Source organism: Amblyomma maculatum, chromosome 11 (assembly GCF_055883805.1).
Source record: "Amblyomma maculatum isolate TAMU_Amacu chromosome 11, ASM5588380v1, whole genome shotgun sequence".
Taxonomy (NCBI): Eukaryota; Metazoa; Arthropoda; class Arachnida; order Ixodida; family Ixodidae; genus Amblyomma; species Amblyomma maculatum.
Window position 1 is genome coordinate 17,983,080 of NC_139354.1, and position 17,121 is coordinate 18,000,200.

At 45.5% G+C, this 17,121-nt stretch overlaps 1 protein-coding gene across 3 annotated transcripts in view; it reads left to right on the forward strand.

The window, feature by feature from the left end:
- LOC146172956 (uncharacterized) overlaps window positions 1-17,121 on the forward strand; it is a 34,544-nt gene that overhangs the window by 8,359 nt on the left and 9,064 nt on the right. Inside the window, exon 1 of one of the 3 annotated variants that reach the window (XM_084584267.1) lies at window positions 4,579-4,709. The exons of 1 other annotated variant lie outside the window; for it this stretch is intronic. In XM_084584267.1, coding sequence (XP_084440393.1) covers window positions 4,670-4,709 — 40 coding nt within the window. In that variant the 5' untranslated portion in view covers window positions 4,579-4,669. Of the gene's footprint in view, window positions 1-4,578; window positions 4,710-9,587; window positions 9,836-17,121 lie in introns of those variants that run through there. One more of the 3 variants, XM_084584269.1, reaches the window with a different exon arrangement.

The window sequence follows — 17,121 nt, forward strand, 5'->3', positions numbered from 1 at the left end:
GCCTCGTTGACCCGTGCTTTTCCGCATAGTGTCGATTGAAGTTCTGTACCCTCACGATTGACTGGCCTGGCTTTGGAGGGTCATTCTATCATCTTAGCGAAAGTTGTGTATACGTTGTTTAAATGCTTATATAGGCTTGGACAGTGTTCTTCCATCGCTGTAACGTTTCGCAACGGATAGCAAAAAATAACGTAGAATACTATTTAAAGACATTTCACCAAAAGCAATACAGCAATACTGCTTCAACGTTTCAGTGCTACCTAAACTGCTACATTTATAATTAAGTTCCGCCGCCATGGTAGTGTCAGCCCTGAAGCATGCTGTCGCATATTGCACCGAACATTATGTTCAAAACAAGGCCATTGTTATCGGTACGGAATCTCAACGTATCTATCCATCATAGCTGGCGTTTCGCAGAAATATCGTTGTTGTCCCCGCAAACAGGTTTTCGATACTGCGTCATTACCGTATGGCGGCCCACCAGCAGCGACAACAATACCAAAAGAAAACAGGATGCTAGAACGAGGATCCCATCACTGAACGTCACAAACGCTCGCACACAAGAGGAAGAAAGAGTGCGATGGTGGCGGGCAGGAAAACGTATCATGTCGCGTGCAGTGTAGCTGTGCGCAGGCGTCCGACATTTTGTTCGTACACGCACACACGCTTATATCCACGTCACTCATTGCGTTCGCCTTCTGCTAGCGAGCTCATCTGCCTCGTTGGTTGCTATGGCTGCCGTGCCGTTGCTAGAGGCTGCTGCCGCCGCCTGTGGAATTTGCTCTTGGCGCGTGCGGGGGTGGCTGAGCTCCGCACTCGTGTGTGTTGCAGCAGATGCGGCGGAGACGAGCGCAGCTATGGAATGCATGGATATCCTTTCCTTTTCGTTAGTTGCGTGCAGCCGAGCGCTCGTCTTTGTTGTGATAGAGTTACGAGCACGGGTACCGGTGGCAAGCACTTCCCCTCCTAACGCTCTATTGAGTAAGGTTGAAAGTTGGGCGAGTTGAATCTGGTTCATTTTGAAGGTAGCGCGAAAGACGAGGACCAAGAGTAGAAGGACACAACACGAGAGATTTTTCACCGCATAAATAGCTATTAGGGTGGCCAGCGAGGCTGGACTGGAGAGTTGGGATTTAAAACTCGAAACAGAGCCCGTTGTAGAAGAAACGTATAATAGTAAGGTTGAAAGTTGGGCGAGTTGAATCTGGTTCAATTTGAAGGTAGCGCGAAAAACGGAAACCAAGAGTAGAAGGGCATAGCACGAGCGCTTTTTCACCACATAAATAGCTATTAGGGTATCGGAAGTTTCGAAACAAGCGACATTGTCTAAAGTCAACGCACGCATTTTCCAACGAATGAAAACGGTCTTATGCGCTCGCATGCACACCCTGTTAAAAATTTTTGTTAATCATGAAAGCAGCCAATGTAGCAACGTCTCCTAATAGTTATTCTCGCATCTCATACAGGGCATACTGATTCGGCGACAATGAACTTTTTCCCCGCTATACGTGAAGCTTATAAACAGCGTTTTGGAGTTTTATTGAGGTGAGGTTGTTTTGAAATACAAAGAAATAGTGTTAAAACAGATTATGACGCTGGTTGAAGCAATTAATCGCTACCTTGTGTATATCTTTCTGTCCAAATAAACATATATTAATTTGTTTCTCATGTGAAATTAAGTTCTGATATCTCTTCAGGCTTCCAACTTTCATCTCCCCATCATCAGGCCGAGTATGTTAGAGAAACTGTATACGCAAGCTACGGCTAGCCACATATCCCGGATAAATTCTTGGCCACGTTAACTCATGTGAGCCTCCATCGCCTTTAAAAGTGCTTCTGATTCGCAAGATGCATGTTCTTGTGTTTCAGCTACCGCTGTCTGCATATTAAAGGGATGTAACCTGTAGTAGCTGATTTCTATTGTACGAGTAGACAAATGCGTCTCTAGAAAAAATAAAACGCGGACAGAAAGGGCTAGCCTCGACATAGAAATCATATGCCCTTCGTTGGGTCGATTTCTTAGCTTTAGAATTATGATCATGTCGTGCGTATATAAATTTTGGTAGCCTCGACATAGAAATCATATGCCCTTCGTTGGGTCGATTTGTTTGCTTTAGAATTATGATCATGTCGTGCGTATATAAATTTTGGTGCCTAATAAGTCCCATTAACTGAATATCTGCTGAGATATCGTCAATCTTAGTGTTATTATGCAATGTAATTAACATCACTTACATTCACGCAACGCTAAAGCCGGCAGTAGGTGTACCATCTATTGACTTCCAGCGGAAACTGTTTGTACTCGGGTGGAGTAAGTGTGGCTTCCGGTTCCCGTGTAGGTTGTTCTACGTAATTTGAGCCAAGATTAAAAAAAAAAAAAAAAGAAAGGCTTTCCGTATGCGAATGAACCGGATGCATGATGTTGGCACAAGCGAAAATATAGTAACTCAAGCTATTTTTATTTTCCATATAACTAAATTATTGCTGAAGTCGCTCAACCTTTAAGATATATTGGCTGCAGAGTTGTAGAGCACCTCAAGAGACCACTTAATAACTTCTTTCTTACGCAATGTGCGTCACGCAGTCTTTTCTTCCGCGTTCCAACTAAAACCTGTCGACAATCGCGGTTTCTGCTATTCAAATCCCCCCCCCCCCAAAAAAAAAAACAAAAAAAAAAAACAACGAAACCGACTCGAATGACACCAATGCTGCTCTAAAGCGCGCGGTGGATGGAATTTGTTCGAAGTTCAAGCCGGTTAGGCTTAAGATACCATACGAACAGAGTGTTTGAATTACCCGCGCTAGGACACATGGCTTATGACGCCACATTATAGCAGGGCATTCAGGATTCATGCATAACCAAGGTCGTCGCTCTTTGGCGTCTGTCTGAGTGCTTTCGCATTGATAAGGTTGGTGGCAGTATATCTATAGGCACGGCGAAATGAGAGAGCATTATGCCGGTTGCAGGTATAATTTGGCCCTCCGGCTCATATTGTTAGTTAGTTCAGTCGTTCAGTCGTGTCCGACTCTTCGTGACCCTATGGACCATGTCACGCCACGCTTTCCGGTCTCTCACTATCTTCCTAACATCACATAACTTCATCTGCAGTGCCTCGAGGATGCCATCTAACCATCGCGTTCGCTGCCTACCCCTTCTCCGGCGACCCTCAACCTTTCTCAACATCAAATCTTTCTCCAGCGACTCCTCTCTTCTCATCAGATGACCAAAGTAGCTGAGCTTTAATTTATAATTTTACCCTCCAATGAGCAGTCAGGGTTTATGGTCGACAATATCGACTGATTTGACCTTCTGGCAGTCCAAGGAACTCTCAAGAGTCTTCGCCAGCACCACAATTGTACAACGGTGCTAATTCATGCTACTGGCCAAGTGTTCCGGAAGCCATAAAGCAATCAAGTCTGCTAGAGAAAAGATGAAACCAGCTTGTTCCTTCTGCTTCAAAGAATGAATTGACGCTTTGCTAGGAGCATTCATTGGTTGTATTCCCATGGCCTCAGTCAAGTTGCAACGCTCTGCTTGGAGCTTTCATTTCCGCCGCCATGTGACGGAAACAGGACACCTACAACCGGCATAATGCCCGGTCGCATCACTATGACTACAGTCAAGCTGCAGCCGACCTTGTTCGGCTATCACACGCTTGAGAGCGGCACAATAATAGTGCTCAACTGCGTCCTCCGCGTGGCTTTTTCTACTCCTTATGTCGCGCGCTTTTTCTGCAACATGGAAAATAGAACTACATCGGACATACCGTGCTGGACACAATTTATTGTTTCTGAAAGTCCTCCATGAGACTGCGTACTACGCCTATGGTCTGCTGCCAGTATTAAAATAAGTTGAGTAATTCAGCTTAATGAATTAACCAAGGGGAAAATAAAAATAGTCTCAGTTACTCTACGCTAGTGCAGATATCGCGCATTGGGTTCAGTGCGCGTTCTACGTACATTTAATTTCCGAAACACTGACTTTGTTTACCTTTGACAACTGTAGTGTGTCTCCAAGGAAGTAACTGGTTTGCACTGAAAGACGAACAGGTGTAGCAACGCGACTACTCTCTAAAAAGCAATATGTGTAGGTCTTTTCGACCTTTCGCTTTTAGCCTGGATTCTCTCAGTAGCGAAGTATAGTAACCACGGCAAAAAAGAAAGAAAGAAAAAAAAAACAGCCTGTCTACTTTTCGCGCGCACTGCGACGACGCGTTTAAAAGTGGTCTCTTCCTCTCTCCATTGATTGATCGCTTGCCAGCGTTCCCGACAGGTTCCGCTAGCGCTACGTTAAAATATAGGAGCCGGAACGTAAACCTGACGTCACTGTAGAGAGAGTTTGCGACGATCTTAGTTCCGTGCACTGTACACTCGAAGGCTGCTGTACGTTTTTCCCGCCCCGTAGCAACTGCTAGAGGCGATACTGTACAGAAGACTTCTGTATGTATCTTTCTGTCCGTCGCTATTCGTTAAGGCGAGATAGCGAGTGCTGAGCCGACGTTTCTTGATTTCCGCCCGACGAGACGAGGGAGAGAGAGGGTGAGATATGCACGAGAAACAACGTGACCGGATGGATAGCCACTGCTAGCTGCAGGCATGTGTGTTGCGAGCATGCAAGGTGTGGCGAGGAGTGCGGGAATTTGTCGACGCTGCTGTACAATTGTGAGAGATGTCCAGGAGCCCTTGTTCCGCCACTGATTACAGACCAGGTAGGACGTTTGAAATAACGCTCACAGCTTCTCCCTAGTGATCGTTAGTTTCGCTCCAATCGACGTATTTCTATGTTTAAAATTTTATTCGGGACAAAAGGCTGTAAGCTGCAGATTATGCTTCGGCCACTGCGACTGCTACAAGCTGTAGTTGAACACGAAGAGGCTAATGACGACCGCTGTGGTGACGTCACTCATGGCATTGCGCTCAACCGTTTTTTCGCCTTCTTGCAAGTAACTAGCTAGTTGTAACCGTTAAATGAGTAAAGCTGTTGGCCTTGACGTCAAGGCAACGTTTTTGGTTGGAGGGTCTCCTTTGAGTGGTATTTGCTGTTACCTTCTTGGCTTATATCCGACACGTGCTTTCCTCTCAGCTATGCTGCAGTTTCGCAACTAAGTGCACTTTCGCAAGTTAGACTGTCGTCAAAAACATTTTTACTGTCAACAACTAGCACTGGTCGTATAGCTTATCGCGTTCCATGAGCTATAGGAAAGCTGGAGCTTTAAAACCGGTCTTAATAGGCTGCATAAGTAACCGGCTACGATGTCTATCGGTCATAAAACAGCGACTAATACAGGCCGCGCTTCTTTTAATAGATGGCGCCATATTCGTCTCCAAATCCGCATTTCGCCAGCACTTAACCTGGCAAGCTTTTCTGGGGTGCCCTCGAGTTTTGGCATCGCAAAACATTTAGTGTATAGTCGTCTACAGCGATGCTGTCTGAAGAAGGCAAGCCTCAGGCGGTCTTCTGTGGAGGTCGCGTGATTCGCGGCGGCTGTTTGTTTCGGCGCGTTTACAATTCGTTCCCCGCACGTCACTCAGGAAGTCTTAAGAAAACGCCCTGAGACAAAGGAACAGCGGAAGCCGGGCGGGCACCAACGGACAATGGAGGGGCCGTTGCATCTGGGATAACGAGGGTGCCATTGTTGACCGAGAACGATCGGGGCTCACTATGGCTGCGTTTGTGCAGCTGGACGAGGCGAAAGGGGACGAGAGGCCACTCATTAAAGCTCACTAACTACCCCCAAATACAGTTCCCTCATTTGGCCCGACCCCTGCTCTTGTTTTATATGCCAGAATGCGCATTCATCTCAGTTGTACGCTGAATGCTATATATGGATAAGGCTGCTTCGGTGTTGCAGCAGTTTTTCAGGTGTTGTTTGCAGCACGTCTTATTGTTGGGAACGGACGCCCAGTCGAACCGCAGCTGCTTATCCAATCTAGTCTTTCTAGACGAAAAAAAAAAAACAACAACCAAAAGACAACCGAGTATCCCCCCTTTCGGAAGAGAAGGACTAGTAAGCATGTATAGTTGTCCCTCACCTTGCATAATAGGAGCCATAGCTGAGTTAACAGTGATAATGTATCAGTAGAACGCTATTGCGAGAGCCTGGGTCCCGTACGTTAATGATCGATGCCACGTGGCCCCTATTGCTAAAATATTTGTTGCCCTATATTTCTATTTGTAATGAATGTCCTCCGAATTCGCGCGCGCGCAGCTATGGGTTGGCGCTTAATGCGTCTTATGTCATGAGACAATCATGGTCGGAAAATCAATGTAGTGCGGAAGCTTTCTTTCCGTAGTACAGTTCTTCTATAAAGAATTACAAAAAAGTCGCAGAACAAAAACATACGGGTTCAAATCCACATGAGAGTACATCCGGAGCATGATCATATAACGTCGACATTTGATGATTATTTTTTGCGAACAGTCAGTTGTGGTGAGTTGAGAGTTTAAGATTTTGAAGTTACAACTGCGTTTTGCCCTTGCATGTGTACAATAAGGACTTGTATGCTCCTGAAGTTTTCTTGAGTAGTTAGAACATTTGTAGTAGTTGGCGAATGCCGGTTGTTGCTCTCGCGGCCCACGTGCTCATTGGCCACATAACGCATGCCAATTGCGCGGAGTGTTTATTTCTGTGTGTAGTACAGCTTAAATGAAAAAAAAAAAAAAAGAAAACAGACATTGGGCGCAGTGCACAAGTGTGTGTTCGATCTCTTTCACTTTCTCTCCTTCAGCTACTCCCAGTGCGTTAAGGGTCGTTTCTATCTTCCCGTGGTCACGCAGCAGTTGGCTCCAATGAAGTATATATTTGCGTTTCAATTGATGAACTGTTATCGACGTTGCACATGTGGATGAACGACAGTAAGTATCCCGATTTAGACAGCCTTCCATTTTAGTAATTGCCGCATACTTAGTAGGTCAAGGTTCTACTTAATTGTCGTTATTCTCCATTTTCTTCTCTCAGTCTCACCGATTCTCGCATGGCTGAGACCGACTGAAACCACTCGAAGACAAAAATGTCTGAAAGTGCTACAGATAGCTCGTGTTTTGGAGATGAATTGCACTACCACGAACCTTGCCATTAAAATAGCAATCATTACGTTGTTAAAGAATTACTGCGAGATAATCGACCGCAGCTAACTCACAATGGAACAAGCGCTGCTCCTGTGGTTTCTTTCTTTCGTTCCCGTTTGTTCGCGCTGTTTTTTTGAAAAAATGCATCGCCAACTCGCCCGCTTAACTAGCCAATTGAATTACAATGGACTAATAGTTGGCAGTGCTAACTATGCGATGTTGGGTTAGTCGCATATCGCAATTCTTCGGCTACACGAATTTTAGAACAAATATAACCTCGCGACTTTTTTTCCCACCTCAGCAGCCGGAGGCAAAACTGGCGTCTTCCATAGTGTGCAAAGAAAAAAAAAATCCAGATGTGGGCGGTCTTCCAAGTTTAGTGCTTAGGTCAGTGGTGGAGGCGGTCAATTGCGGATGACTCTTACGCGTGGTCGCTACGTGGTGATTCACGGTGGCTTCCATTACGCCGTGTCCGTGTGAGAGCGTGGTACATATATGTATACGGTCTGGCTGTTTCAGTCAACAAGGAAATTGCGACACTCAAGCGCGCTCGCTGCCACGAGAGCAACCGCTGCATAATAACGAGGTTTCCGTAACACTCGACGCCCGCGCAACCGGCCAACCTTGTTGCTTCGGCAGCTCACTGTGGTGGTGTCGGAACTGGGTAACTACGACTGTTGGGGCTGTTGAGAAGTAGCCAAGAATGATGCTCGTCTGTAGACAGCTTGGCTTATTCACGAGGGGAATGATGTAGATATCGTCACTTTAGATACATTCGACCGGAGGTTGTTACATGGATGATATGAGCTAGCACGTGCTTTATGTTTTTCGCTTCTTTTGCGCACGCTGCGAGCATCTCTTCTAGGCGATGACAGGGAAAAGAGTTTATTGGTTCATTTCCCTGTGGCACGAAAAACTAGTTTGCCCGCTCCATCAGCTGTAGCTGGACCTCCACGATCGATCTGGTTAGGGTTTTCTCCCACTGCTTAGGTGCTGACTCTAGATTTTCGAGCACTGCACTAATTATTGGCAATACAAGGAACTGTGGCATACTGTGAGGCGGGCTTCCACGCAGTGATCGAGTCTCTTGAAACATGGCTGAGTGTATTAAATGTAGGTGATTATAAGGCTTGGGTAAGCGCTAGTCGACAATTGTCTCCACACCTTGATCTCTTGTGACGTGCTTGTTTCCATGGCAGTGGATATTTATTTCTGACAGCCTGTGGTATTGTAGAACGTCACTCCAAGATTAAGTGATTCGTTTCGTTTCTCCGACACTTTCCGTGCACCAGATCACCGCCGAATCGTGAAGCCTATTATTTAAACCCCTATTTTGCGGTGTATACATGTTGCTGTTCTTTTCTAGAGTGATTTTCGCCACTTGTCTGTCGATATGTATAAGAGAGACCAGGTACCAATCAAGATGCGAGCAAGCAGCTTTTACTTTGACCTCCTTCATTTGTTTGTAAATGGGTTTGGATGGGTTTTGAAGATGCCAGTCCTTGCTCAGAACACCTATATATGCCCTTCATAATAGCTGATTCTACATTTTCGAATGTGCTGTTTCCTAAATTTACATGGTGCTTGTGGTCTGGAAGAACTGCATGAATATAATACTCTTATTGGCCGCAAAGTGAAACTTATCCCACATGAAATTCAAGAAGATGTGTCGTAGGGCAAATTGGTTCATGACAATAAAAGGTTGATTTCACGCACAAAAAAAAGAGAGAGACAATGGTTTGGTTTGGTTTGTGGGGTTTAACGTCTCAAACCGACTTAGGCTATGAGAGACGCCGTAGTGCAGGACTTTGGAAATTTTGTCCACCTGGGGTTCTTTAACGTCCACTGACATTGCACTGCACACGGGCACCTTGCTTTTCGTCTCAATCGAAAAGCGGCCGCCGAGGCCGGGATGCGATCCCGCATCCTTGGGCACAGTAGTCGAGCGCCGTAACCACTGCGCCACCCCGGCGGGGTAGAAACGAGGCAGTGACAAGAGAGGATAGGACGGAATTTTGCTCTTACCCTCCGGTTCTTTCTTAATACTGTCGTTTTTGTGCAGTCTATCCTTCTATGACATGAGAATGCCTAACATAATGTTGTCCCCTATAAAGTCACGTGTGTTTCAAATATTCGTGGAGTGGACGAAATTGAATCTGGATATCTCTACCTTGCTTACTTTATTTCTCAAACTTTGAGCTTTGTCGGTTTCCTGCGTGGCTTGCCTTTCCATTCAAGACCGAAACAGCTATATGTCGCGTATTTTTCTTTTCCAAACAGCTTATTTAGCTAAGCCTTGCGAACGGGAGCGATAGTATTGTCGGCTAGTGCATATTTCCTCTTCATCGCAACAATGGGCCTGTGGAAACGCGTCACACTATCGGATGTTTCACATTCCATGTACAGTAAGTGAGCGCAACGCCTACGCAACGTGCTTGCGGGCCGGTTGATAACGTCGAGAGAGAGGAGAGCGATACGGATGCTGCTGGTGCTTGACACTTCGCCTATACGCAGATCAGTAACACGTCAAGTGTCGTGTGCGTCCCTATCTACAGCAGTACTCCGTATGCACAAATCCGCATACCCTCTTCATCTGTGGCCTTTTCCCACTGTGTGCTTCGTCCAGACATTCCCCTGCTAGTGTTCTTCTGTGCCAGTGCTCAAAACGTTAACTGACGGTAAACGAAGACCGTGAGTGCGATATCACGGTTCACTTAAACAGGCCGCAGGAACACGACGAGTCCAGCGTCTTGCATATAACGTACGGTAAGCTTCATCTTCCTGACATCCTAGTACCTACTAGGATGCTTTTTTTGGGAGGAGCCTTTTTCGATACCTTATCCAAGTCACCCATCTGCCATTTATTTGTAGCTATCTCCGCCAGTTACCGTCTATGCATTCAGACTATATATTTATACAAATACCTCACAGGTTACAAACATGGAACATGCTAAGGAGGGGTTACAGTATGTCGAAAGAAACAATGGTACATAGTTTATAATAAAAGAAGTGAACAGTAATACAGAATTGGAGCTGCAAATAAATATTAGATCATGCACGGGAAGTAATAAACCGAGGATTATATCATTATACAATACTCAGCGGCATTAGGCGAAATCAACTTGCCCACAGTGAACGCAATATAAAAGAGTTATTCTGACTGCAAAAAAAGGTACTCAATTCGTTTTTGAATCTTAGTTGGTCAAATATGTTAGCGATGCGTTCTGGAAGACCATTCCAACCCAATGTGGTTGGAATGTAGCCTTGAATGTGAGGTATACTATAGCGCTTGTGTGTCTCTTTTCTTGTGTCGCGCTTGTCCTGGGTCGCTCTCCATTTATATCATTGATCTGTCCAACCGCCCCGCCCAAGCTGTCGTATTTTACTTCAGACTATACGTACCGCTTTTTATCCAGAAGCAACCTGAGCTGGTTATTGTTCCGAACAAAAATTGATATGCTGGTACTTACTGGCTGCGGTGACTTTTGCCCAGCGGCAACAGGCGCATCTATTGACGAAGAGATCGTACTTAATTAATAACCTCACAGTCAATCTAAATGCGCTCAGTAGTTATCGCAAAGGACTTGTTGCCACTGTTATGAACGGAAGGGCGGGATAACGTGGCCTTTGCGCAGTGCGAGAGCTATTGCTAGAGAGTATACAGTGTTCGGCAGCTTTATTGGAACAGTCTTGGAGAGAGAGAGAGAGACAGAGATAGAGAGAGACAGCGACAGAGAGAGAGAGAGAGAACTTTATATAATGCAAAAAAGAAAAATAATCTAGAGCCCCCATGGTTGGGTCCTCAGTCCAGGACGTTCGCGGCCTTTGCTGCCCTGCTGGCCCGTTCAATCAGCCAAAGCTGGTCTTTCGACTCCGAACTGGACAGCGCAGCTTCCCACTGCTTCGGCGTGGCGTTGTCAATTATCGGCACTGCATCTATTTTCTGGCAGGTCCATGTATTATGATAAATTGTTGGTTTCTGTCCACATCAGGGTCGAGGCGGGAAACCTTTCGAAGACGGTCCCGATAAAGTTGCAGAAGACTGTATAGCAGTTTATATGAATAGAGCAGCAAATTTACAGCGAGAAGTAGGAGATAAGTTGGAAAACAGGACCAAGAAACGAACTAGAGGTGTCTCGCAAATCAGAAGCTTGCGTTGACATCGATTTTCTTTTCTCTTTGATCCCGTAGACTCGCGTACTGTGGTTTCTTCTCTTACGTCCCCGCGTGTTTGTTTGGCTGTTAGCGCTCTCATAACCTTAGGAACCGCAAAAAAAAAAAAAGACGAAAAAAAAAAAGAGAGATTGGTCTCGATATACGCATTTTACTAGCGAAATCACCCTGTATATCCCCTATGTCCCTCTTTGGCCTTGTTTTGGTTGCAGAGTTTCCGTTCCTAATGAAAGTGGTTCTTTCACGATTAGAAAAAAGTACCTATAGATAGCCACGGTCTCCGTAAGCAGATACGTTGTGCTCAAATTTAATTTTTTTTTATTCTCTAAGAGGACGGTAAGGGTTTTACTATATGACTGGGAATTATAAAGCCCATTGCTGGGTTACTTTGACAATGGAGGTGCACGTATCACCAAGGGGTTTCAGTATCCTTCCTTGACATCGAATACGGAGCTCGCCGGTGGCAACATGAAAAAAGAAAAAAAGAAAAAAGAAAAAGACAGTATGTTGAGGAATCTTTGCGAGGTATGTGCCACTAGTTTTTTCTCTATCTTATTTTCGAAGTGAGTAGGTTCTTTTTTTATTTATGTTTTATTTACAAATACTGCAGGCCCTTCTCGGGCCCATGCAGGAGTGGATACAAAGGAGACACTACAGGGGAACTAGTTGGGTACATATACATTACAAAATAAGAATTCATCATCATAGTGACATCGTGGTGGTAATGATGCCAATTCAGGGAAAAGAAAATAGAGGGTTCAGCACGGAAACAAGTATAGTTACAAAAAAAAAAAATACAAAATGAAAGTCAGCATCATAGTTTTATCGCGGTGGCATTACTGATGAACCATTGCTATTGACATGATCTATGAATTACTCAACTGAGTTGCAGTTTACAGCAGCCGAGGGCAGTTTGTTCCAGTTAGATATAGCCGATGGAAACAAAGAATATTTATGAGCATTAATATGGGGGGCTTATGGGTTGATGAAGGGATTTCGCATGGTTAGTTCTGGAAAAGTGACGAAATGTTTTCTGGAGATATGTTTCTCTTGATATATTCCAGTTACCGTGATAAAGTAAGTACAGAAAGTTTTGTCTTGATGTTGTTCTACGTTGTGCCAAGCTGTGAAGATCTGCTTTGTGAAGTAGGTTAGATACGCTGGAATGTCTGGAAAAGTTTGAGTGTACAAAGCGTACTGCTATGTTTTGAATGCGTTCTAGTCTGCCTATCAAATATAGCTGGTGTGGACTCCAAAAAATGTCAGCATATTCTAAGGTTGGTCTGACGAGCGTTTTATATGCATTAAGTTTTACATTAGGAGGAGCGTTGCGTAATCTTCTTCTGAGGAAATACAGCTTTCCTTTGGCCTTACGACAGATGTTTTTAATGTGCTGTTCCCAGCTTAGACTTGGAGTCTTTGAACTGTAAGGCAGCTCTGGAAGGGAATTGCCAGCGAAGCGAGCAACGCGCTCGCATATTCTGCGTTCGCAGATATATCTAAGCGCTAAATCGTAGCTCCTTGACGTTGACAGCGATATGTTCACTCTGCTTTGCAAAACCTCTTGACTTGAATCATCCTGGTTGAATTCATGTCAGCGAAGCACTATGTTTTTTAGCGTTTCTCTGTGCCTTCCCTGACTGTGATAGAGAGGTTGTATCAATGAAACGTCAGCTGTACATAAGGATTCTTCACCTACAGCGGTGTCTGGGTTAAAGTATCTGGGTCAAGCAGGCCTATAGCTCAAGGTAGTCAAACAGACTCTGCCGCCACTTGAGACATGTTGTAACACAGAGGAACGTGGGAAGGAATTCTGCCGCTTCTTCGACTCCGTAAATCGGCGGAGCGTTATAAGTTGTTCTTGTAAAGGCGATTAGGTCTCTCGAGCTCAGTAAATCTGTTGTTGCTTTCCATACGAGTCGTTAGCTTGTGACCAGGCAGACTTGTACGGTCCGCAAAAATAACCACGGTGCACAAAGCTTGGTGCAGAGGCATGAACAGCTTCAGGTGTTCTTATTTATTGTATTTTTTTTTACCTGGCGAATCACCTCGTATATATTTATTTCTTCCAGTCTTTCTGCAGCGCCTCCGTGGCGGTTGCTACCGCCGTCCCTATCGCTCTCCACTGTGGTACTGCGATCGGTACGGCTTTGGGTCAGAGAAATTGGAAACGTTTTGGAACGTTCCAGAGCACTTTTCTTTCCCACTTTGAAAAATGATTGCTCAAACTGTGACCAACCACAAAGTGTTTATTGCCTGAAAAGTGATATAGCTAGTATAAATTGCGCGCCATTATTCAGGTACCGACGAAACGAGCTGGACCAGGAAGGACATGCCTGGATGGACACGAGAAAACACTTCGTGAAAACACTTCGAGAAAACACTAAGTTCAATCGTTCGGAGTTATCTGAGGCCGTTGAGCTTATTTGCGCAGCAAGGTATGTTTGGAGCTCAGGAATTTTCGACTAAAACCGAATTCATTTTTCCCCTGCAACAGCATTCGAATCTGCGACATTGATGATGACGCCGCATGCCATAACTATACATGAGTCGCCGATCGGAAGTAGATGGTGGTGCAGTGTAACATGGTATACGTCATCGCTTGACGTCATCGCACCTTTCGTGCGATAACTGCGTGCAGCGGTGTGGTAGCGCGTGTATTGATTTTGTCCCTCTTCGCGACTGCAAAAGGGGCATTTTAAGTGAAAGACTTGTGTTTGTAGTTAGACAGGACGCAGTAATAAATCGTAAGGGCCAATGCCAGTGAGTCATCAGCGTCCCTTTGAGAGAAACAGAATCGCCTTCTTTCCAAGCATTTTGTGTCCGGTATCAAGATCATCTCTATAAGAATGCACCGTGTACGCGCGCTGAAAAAGAATTCGGCGTTTGGTTCTTTGAACGGCCTACGCAAAAAATCGCAGCAGGGGCTCTGGCTGGAATGTATGCGACGCACATTCCTACCTGAATCGGTAGACAGGAGCGTATTGTCTTTCCAGGGTCAACGCTCGTCGCCCAGTTCCGACGTTAATTATGGAGCCTGTTCTCCGTCCGGGCGGCTGTTGTAGGACAGGGAATGTGGCATAGCGCTCTGGCGACCCCTTCGTCCTGTCTAGCGCTCTGACACGAGTATGTCGTTGTGCGGCGATAATGCCGAGAGTTCGGAATGTCGGAAAATTTATTGACGATCAGCTGTTTTTGTATAGTTCCTCGTTCCGTCCGCCGCCGCTAAAGCATTCACAGCTGGGCTCCTTACCTATAGGAGAAACAATACTCTAAATAGCCATGCTTTCGCTGGATGCTAGAGATATATATTGGGTTCAGTATAGCAGCCGTAGGTTTAAACATTTTGATACGCGGATCGACATTCGTCTGGATGTGATGGCTGAAAGTTCTGAGTGCAATGCGGTCCCATAGAGCACTTACATCGCACTGCAGTGCAGTGCGCCTGCCCCTACGTGATGCTTCGTGCTTTTCGCGCTTTTTCCAATGAGCCGGATTACCTGAGTAAAGCGTATGATGTCTTGGAATGTCCCGACTGAAGTACGCCGTCAGGTAACTTTTGTGAGCATTTAAAAGAGACACTTGAAAAGATATACCGCATTTTCTGTGTCTAATTACCAATTCGTTGCGATTTCTGAATATTGCAGCTTAAAGAGCAAGGTGCTAAGGCATCTTTGGCCGTTGATCATGAGTAAGGTTGAATTTGATACACAGTATTATGAAGAAAGAAACGTCTTGACCAATTACCGTACAGTTGGAGAGAAAAGATCTCGGATATAGTGCTTGGGGAATGCAGTAATCAAGCGCATCTTTTTGTTATTGCACATGATGCTGATGATCGAACCGGTACAAGCCTGTTCAACAGTAGTTACAACAACGAAGAAAACAACAGCAACAACAACAACAACAACAACAACAACAACAACAACAACAACAACAACAACAACAACAACAACAATAACAACAACAACAACAACAACAACAACAACAACAACAAAACTATGGTCTCTTGTAGGGCGGCAGTGCGGCAGTGTCATCCAGCGTTTCTTATGCGTACCAGCAAAATACTTTTGCGCATCTATCCCATAACTTACCAGCCTCAGAAATTCGTGAGTTCGATTAAGCTCTTCCTCGCACATCCTTCTCTTTCGGGAAGGGCGCTTTGGTCTCATGAACGTGAGTCCAGCGGGTACGTGGGCGTAGCCGGCGGCCCGGAAAATCGTGAATGATGTCTTACGCAAAGAGCAGCAGCGGCCGGCCTCCCCCCAGTTGCACGCCTGACCGTGAATCGAGTCTGGGACGAACAAATCCATCAAAAAAAGAAAATAAATTGCACAAGGAACAATAAAACGAGCCGCAGATGAGCAGACCGATGGAATTTTTCGTGGTCGTGCTTATCCTTCGGCTCTGATCGCGTCCGCGCCCTCCCATTTGGCATTCGGTTACGACGAAGTGGCGCACGCATTTTAGTTCCGCCCAATGCTTACCTGTTTTTTCGAGCTCTCTAAAGGTCCGTAGCCGACTGCTTCCTGCTTCTGCGTTTTGTTGCTTCTGTTTTTATCTTACTCACGCGTTGTTATACGTGTTTGAAAAGCCTCCCTATCTTCACGACTGGTCCCTCATACGCGGTTTGGTGTTATTGCTCTCTCTGCATTTCGAGTGCATAATTTCAGAGAACGTCGAAGCATTTGCCAGCTGTGCGCTGATTGCCAGAATACCGACGTTGAAAAGCTGACGCACCAGCGAGACGATTCCTTACTTGTGTGGAAACTGGAATGAAGGATAACACTTTGTGACGCCCAAGGCAATTCTCGTCCTGAGCCTTTTATGGCGTCATTCTGACGTAACATGCTATACGGTGACGTATTCCTCAGTGCACTGTGTGGTAAGCGGTGGCACTGTTGGCTCCGTGCCTTAGCTATTCTTTTGGAAATTATCTGGCTTTATGAAAACTGATGCAGGCACTAGAACATGCGTTGATGTGACGCCATTAAAGCGATATAACTAGACATCTCACTCCTACCTTGTGTTGCATCATTCTGTAGGTATTATCTATTTGGTCCGTGTGCTGTCTCCTTATTTAGTTAGATTATTTAGTTTTTTTAATCTAAGACTGTGTTATGTCTAATTTCACCGGAACTCCTGCCTGTTGCACCTACATTTACTGCCCTCCCGCCCTTTACCGTTACCTGTCATTGGTCCTCGTTACGCTCTGTTTACCCATTGCTTTTACTGAAGCGATTTGCTCACTTCTGTTGAGTTGCTTTTACTTGTTTCTTGTACCAACCCGTTACGTCGGTCTGCTTTTCATGACCCATTTACCAACCCTAAGAAACTCCACCCTTTTTGTTTTCTTCTGTCAACAGGTGACAAAAATTCCCAGCTGATCTCGATATTTTTCCATCGATCGTTTCTCCGTGAAACATAAGGCGCACGAGGGAGACCAAACTCATCCGATAAATGTCGCGACAGTCGTGCACAGTGCATACCTTGCAGCAGTGGTGGTAGAGTGTGTGCACATGTTCTCCGTCCTTCTTTCCCAACAGTTTGCCTTGCACAAAAGCAACCTCTCTCTGAGCCACTCCAAACGACGCTTAATTAGCCCCCCCCCCCCCCCCCCCCCCCCCTTTTCTTTCTCTCTCTTCGGTCCGCCGTGGAATAACAAATTATTCCCTGCTCAGTAACCTACTTTAGCTCGGATGACTCGTACAACACCAGAGTACAGCAAAGTTGCGCGTAAAGCCTATACACGTCGTTTCTACACCAGCTTGATTCGACCGACAGTCCGTCCCCCTTATTCGTTTCTGGAACGGAGATCGCTGCGTCTTCGCGTGCCCCACCTTTCTTCCAACCGCCGCCTACACCGCCAGGTGCTATCG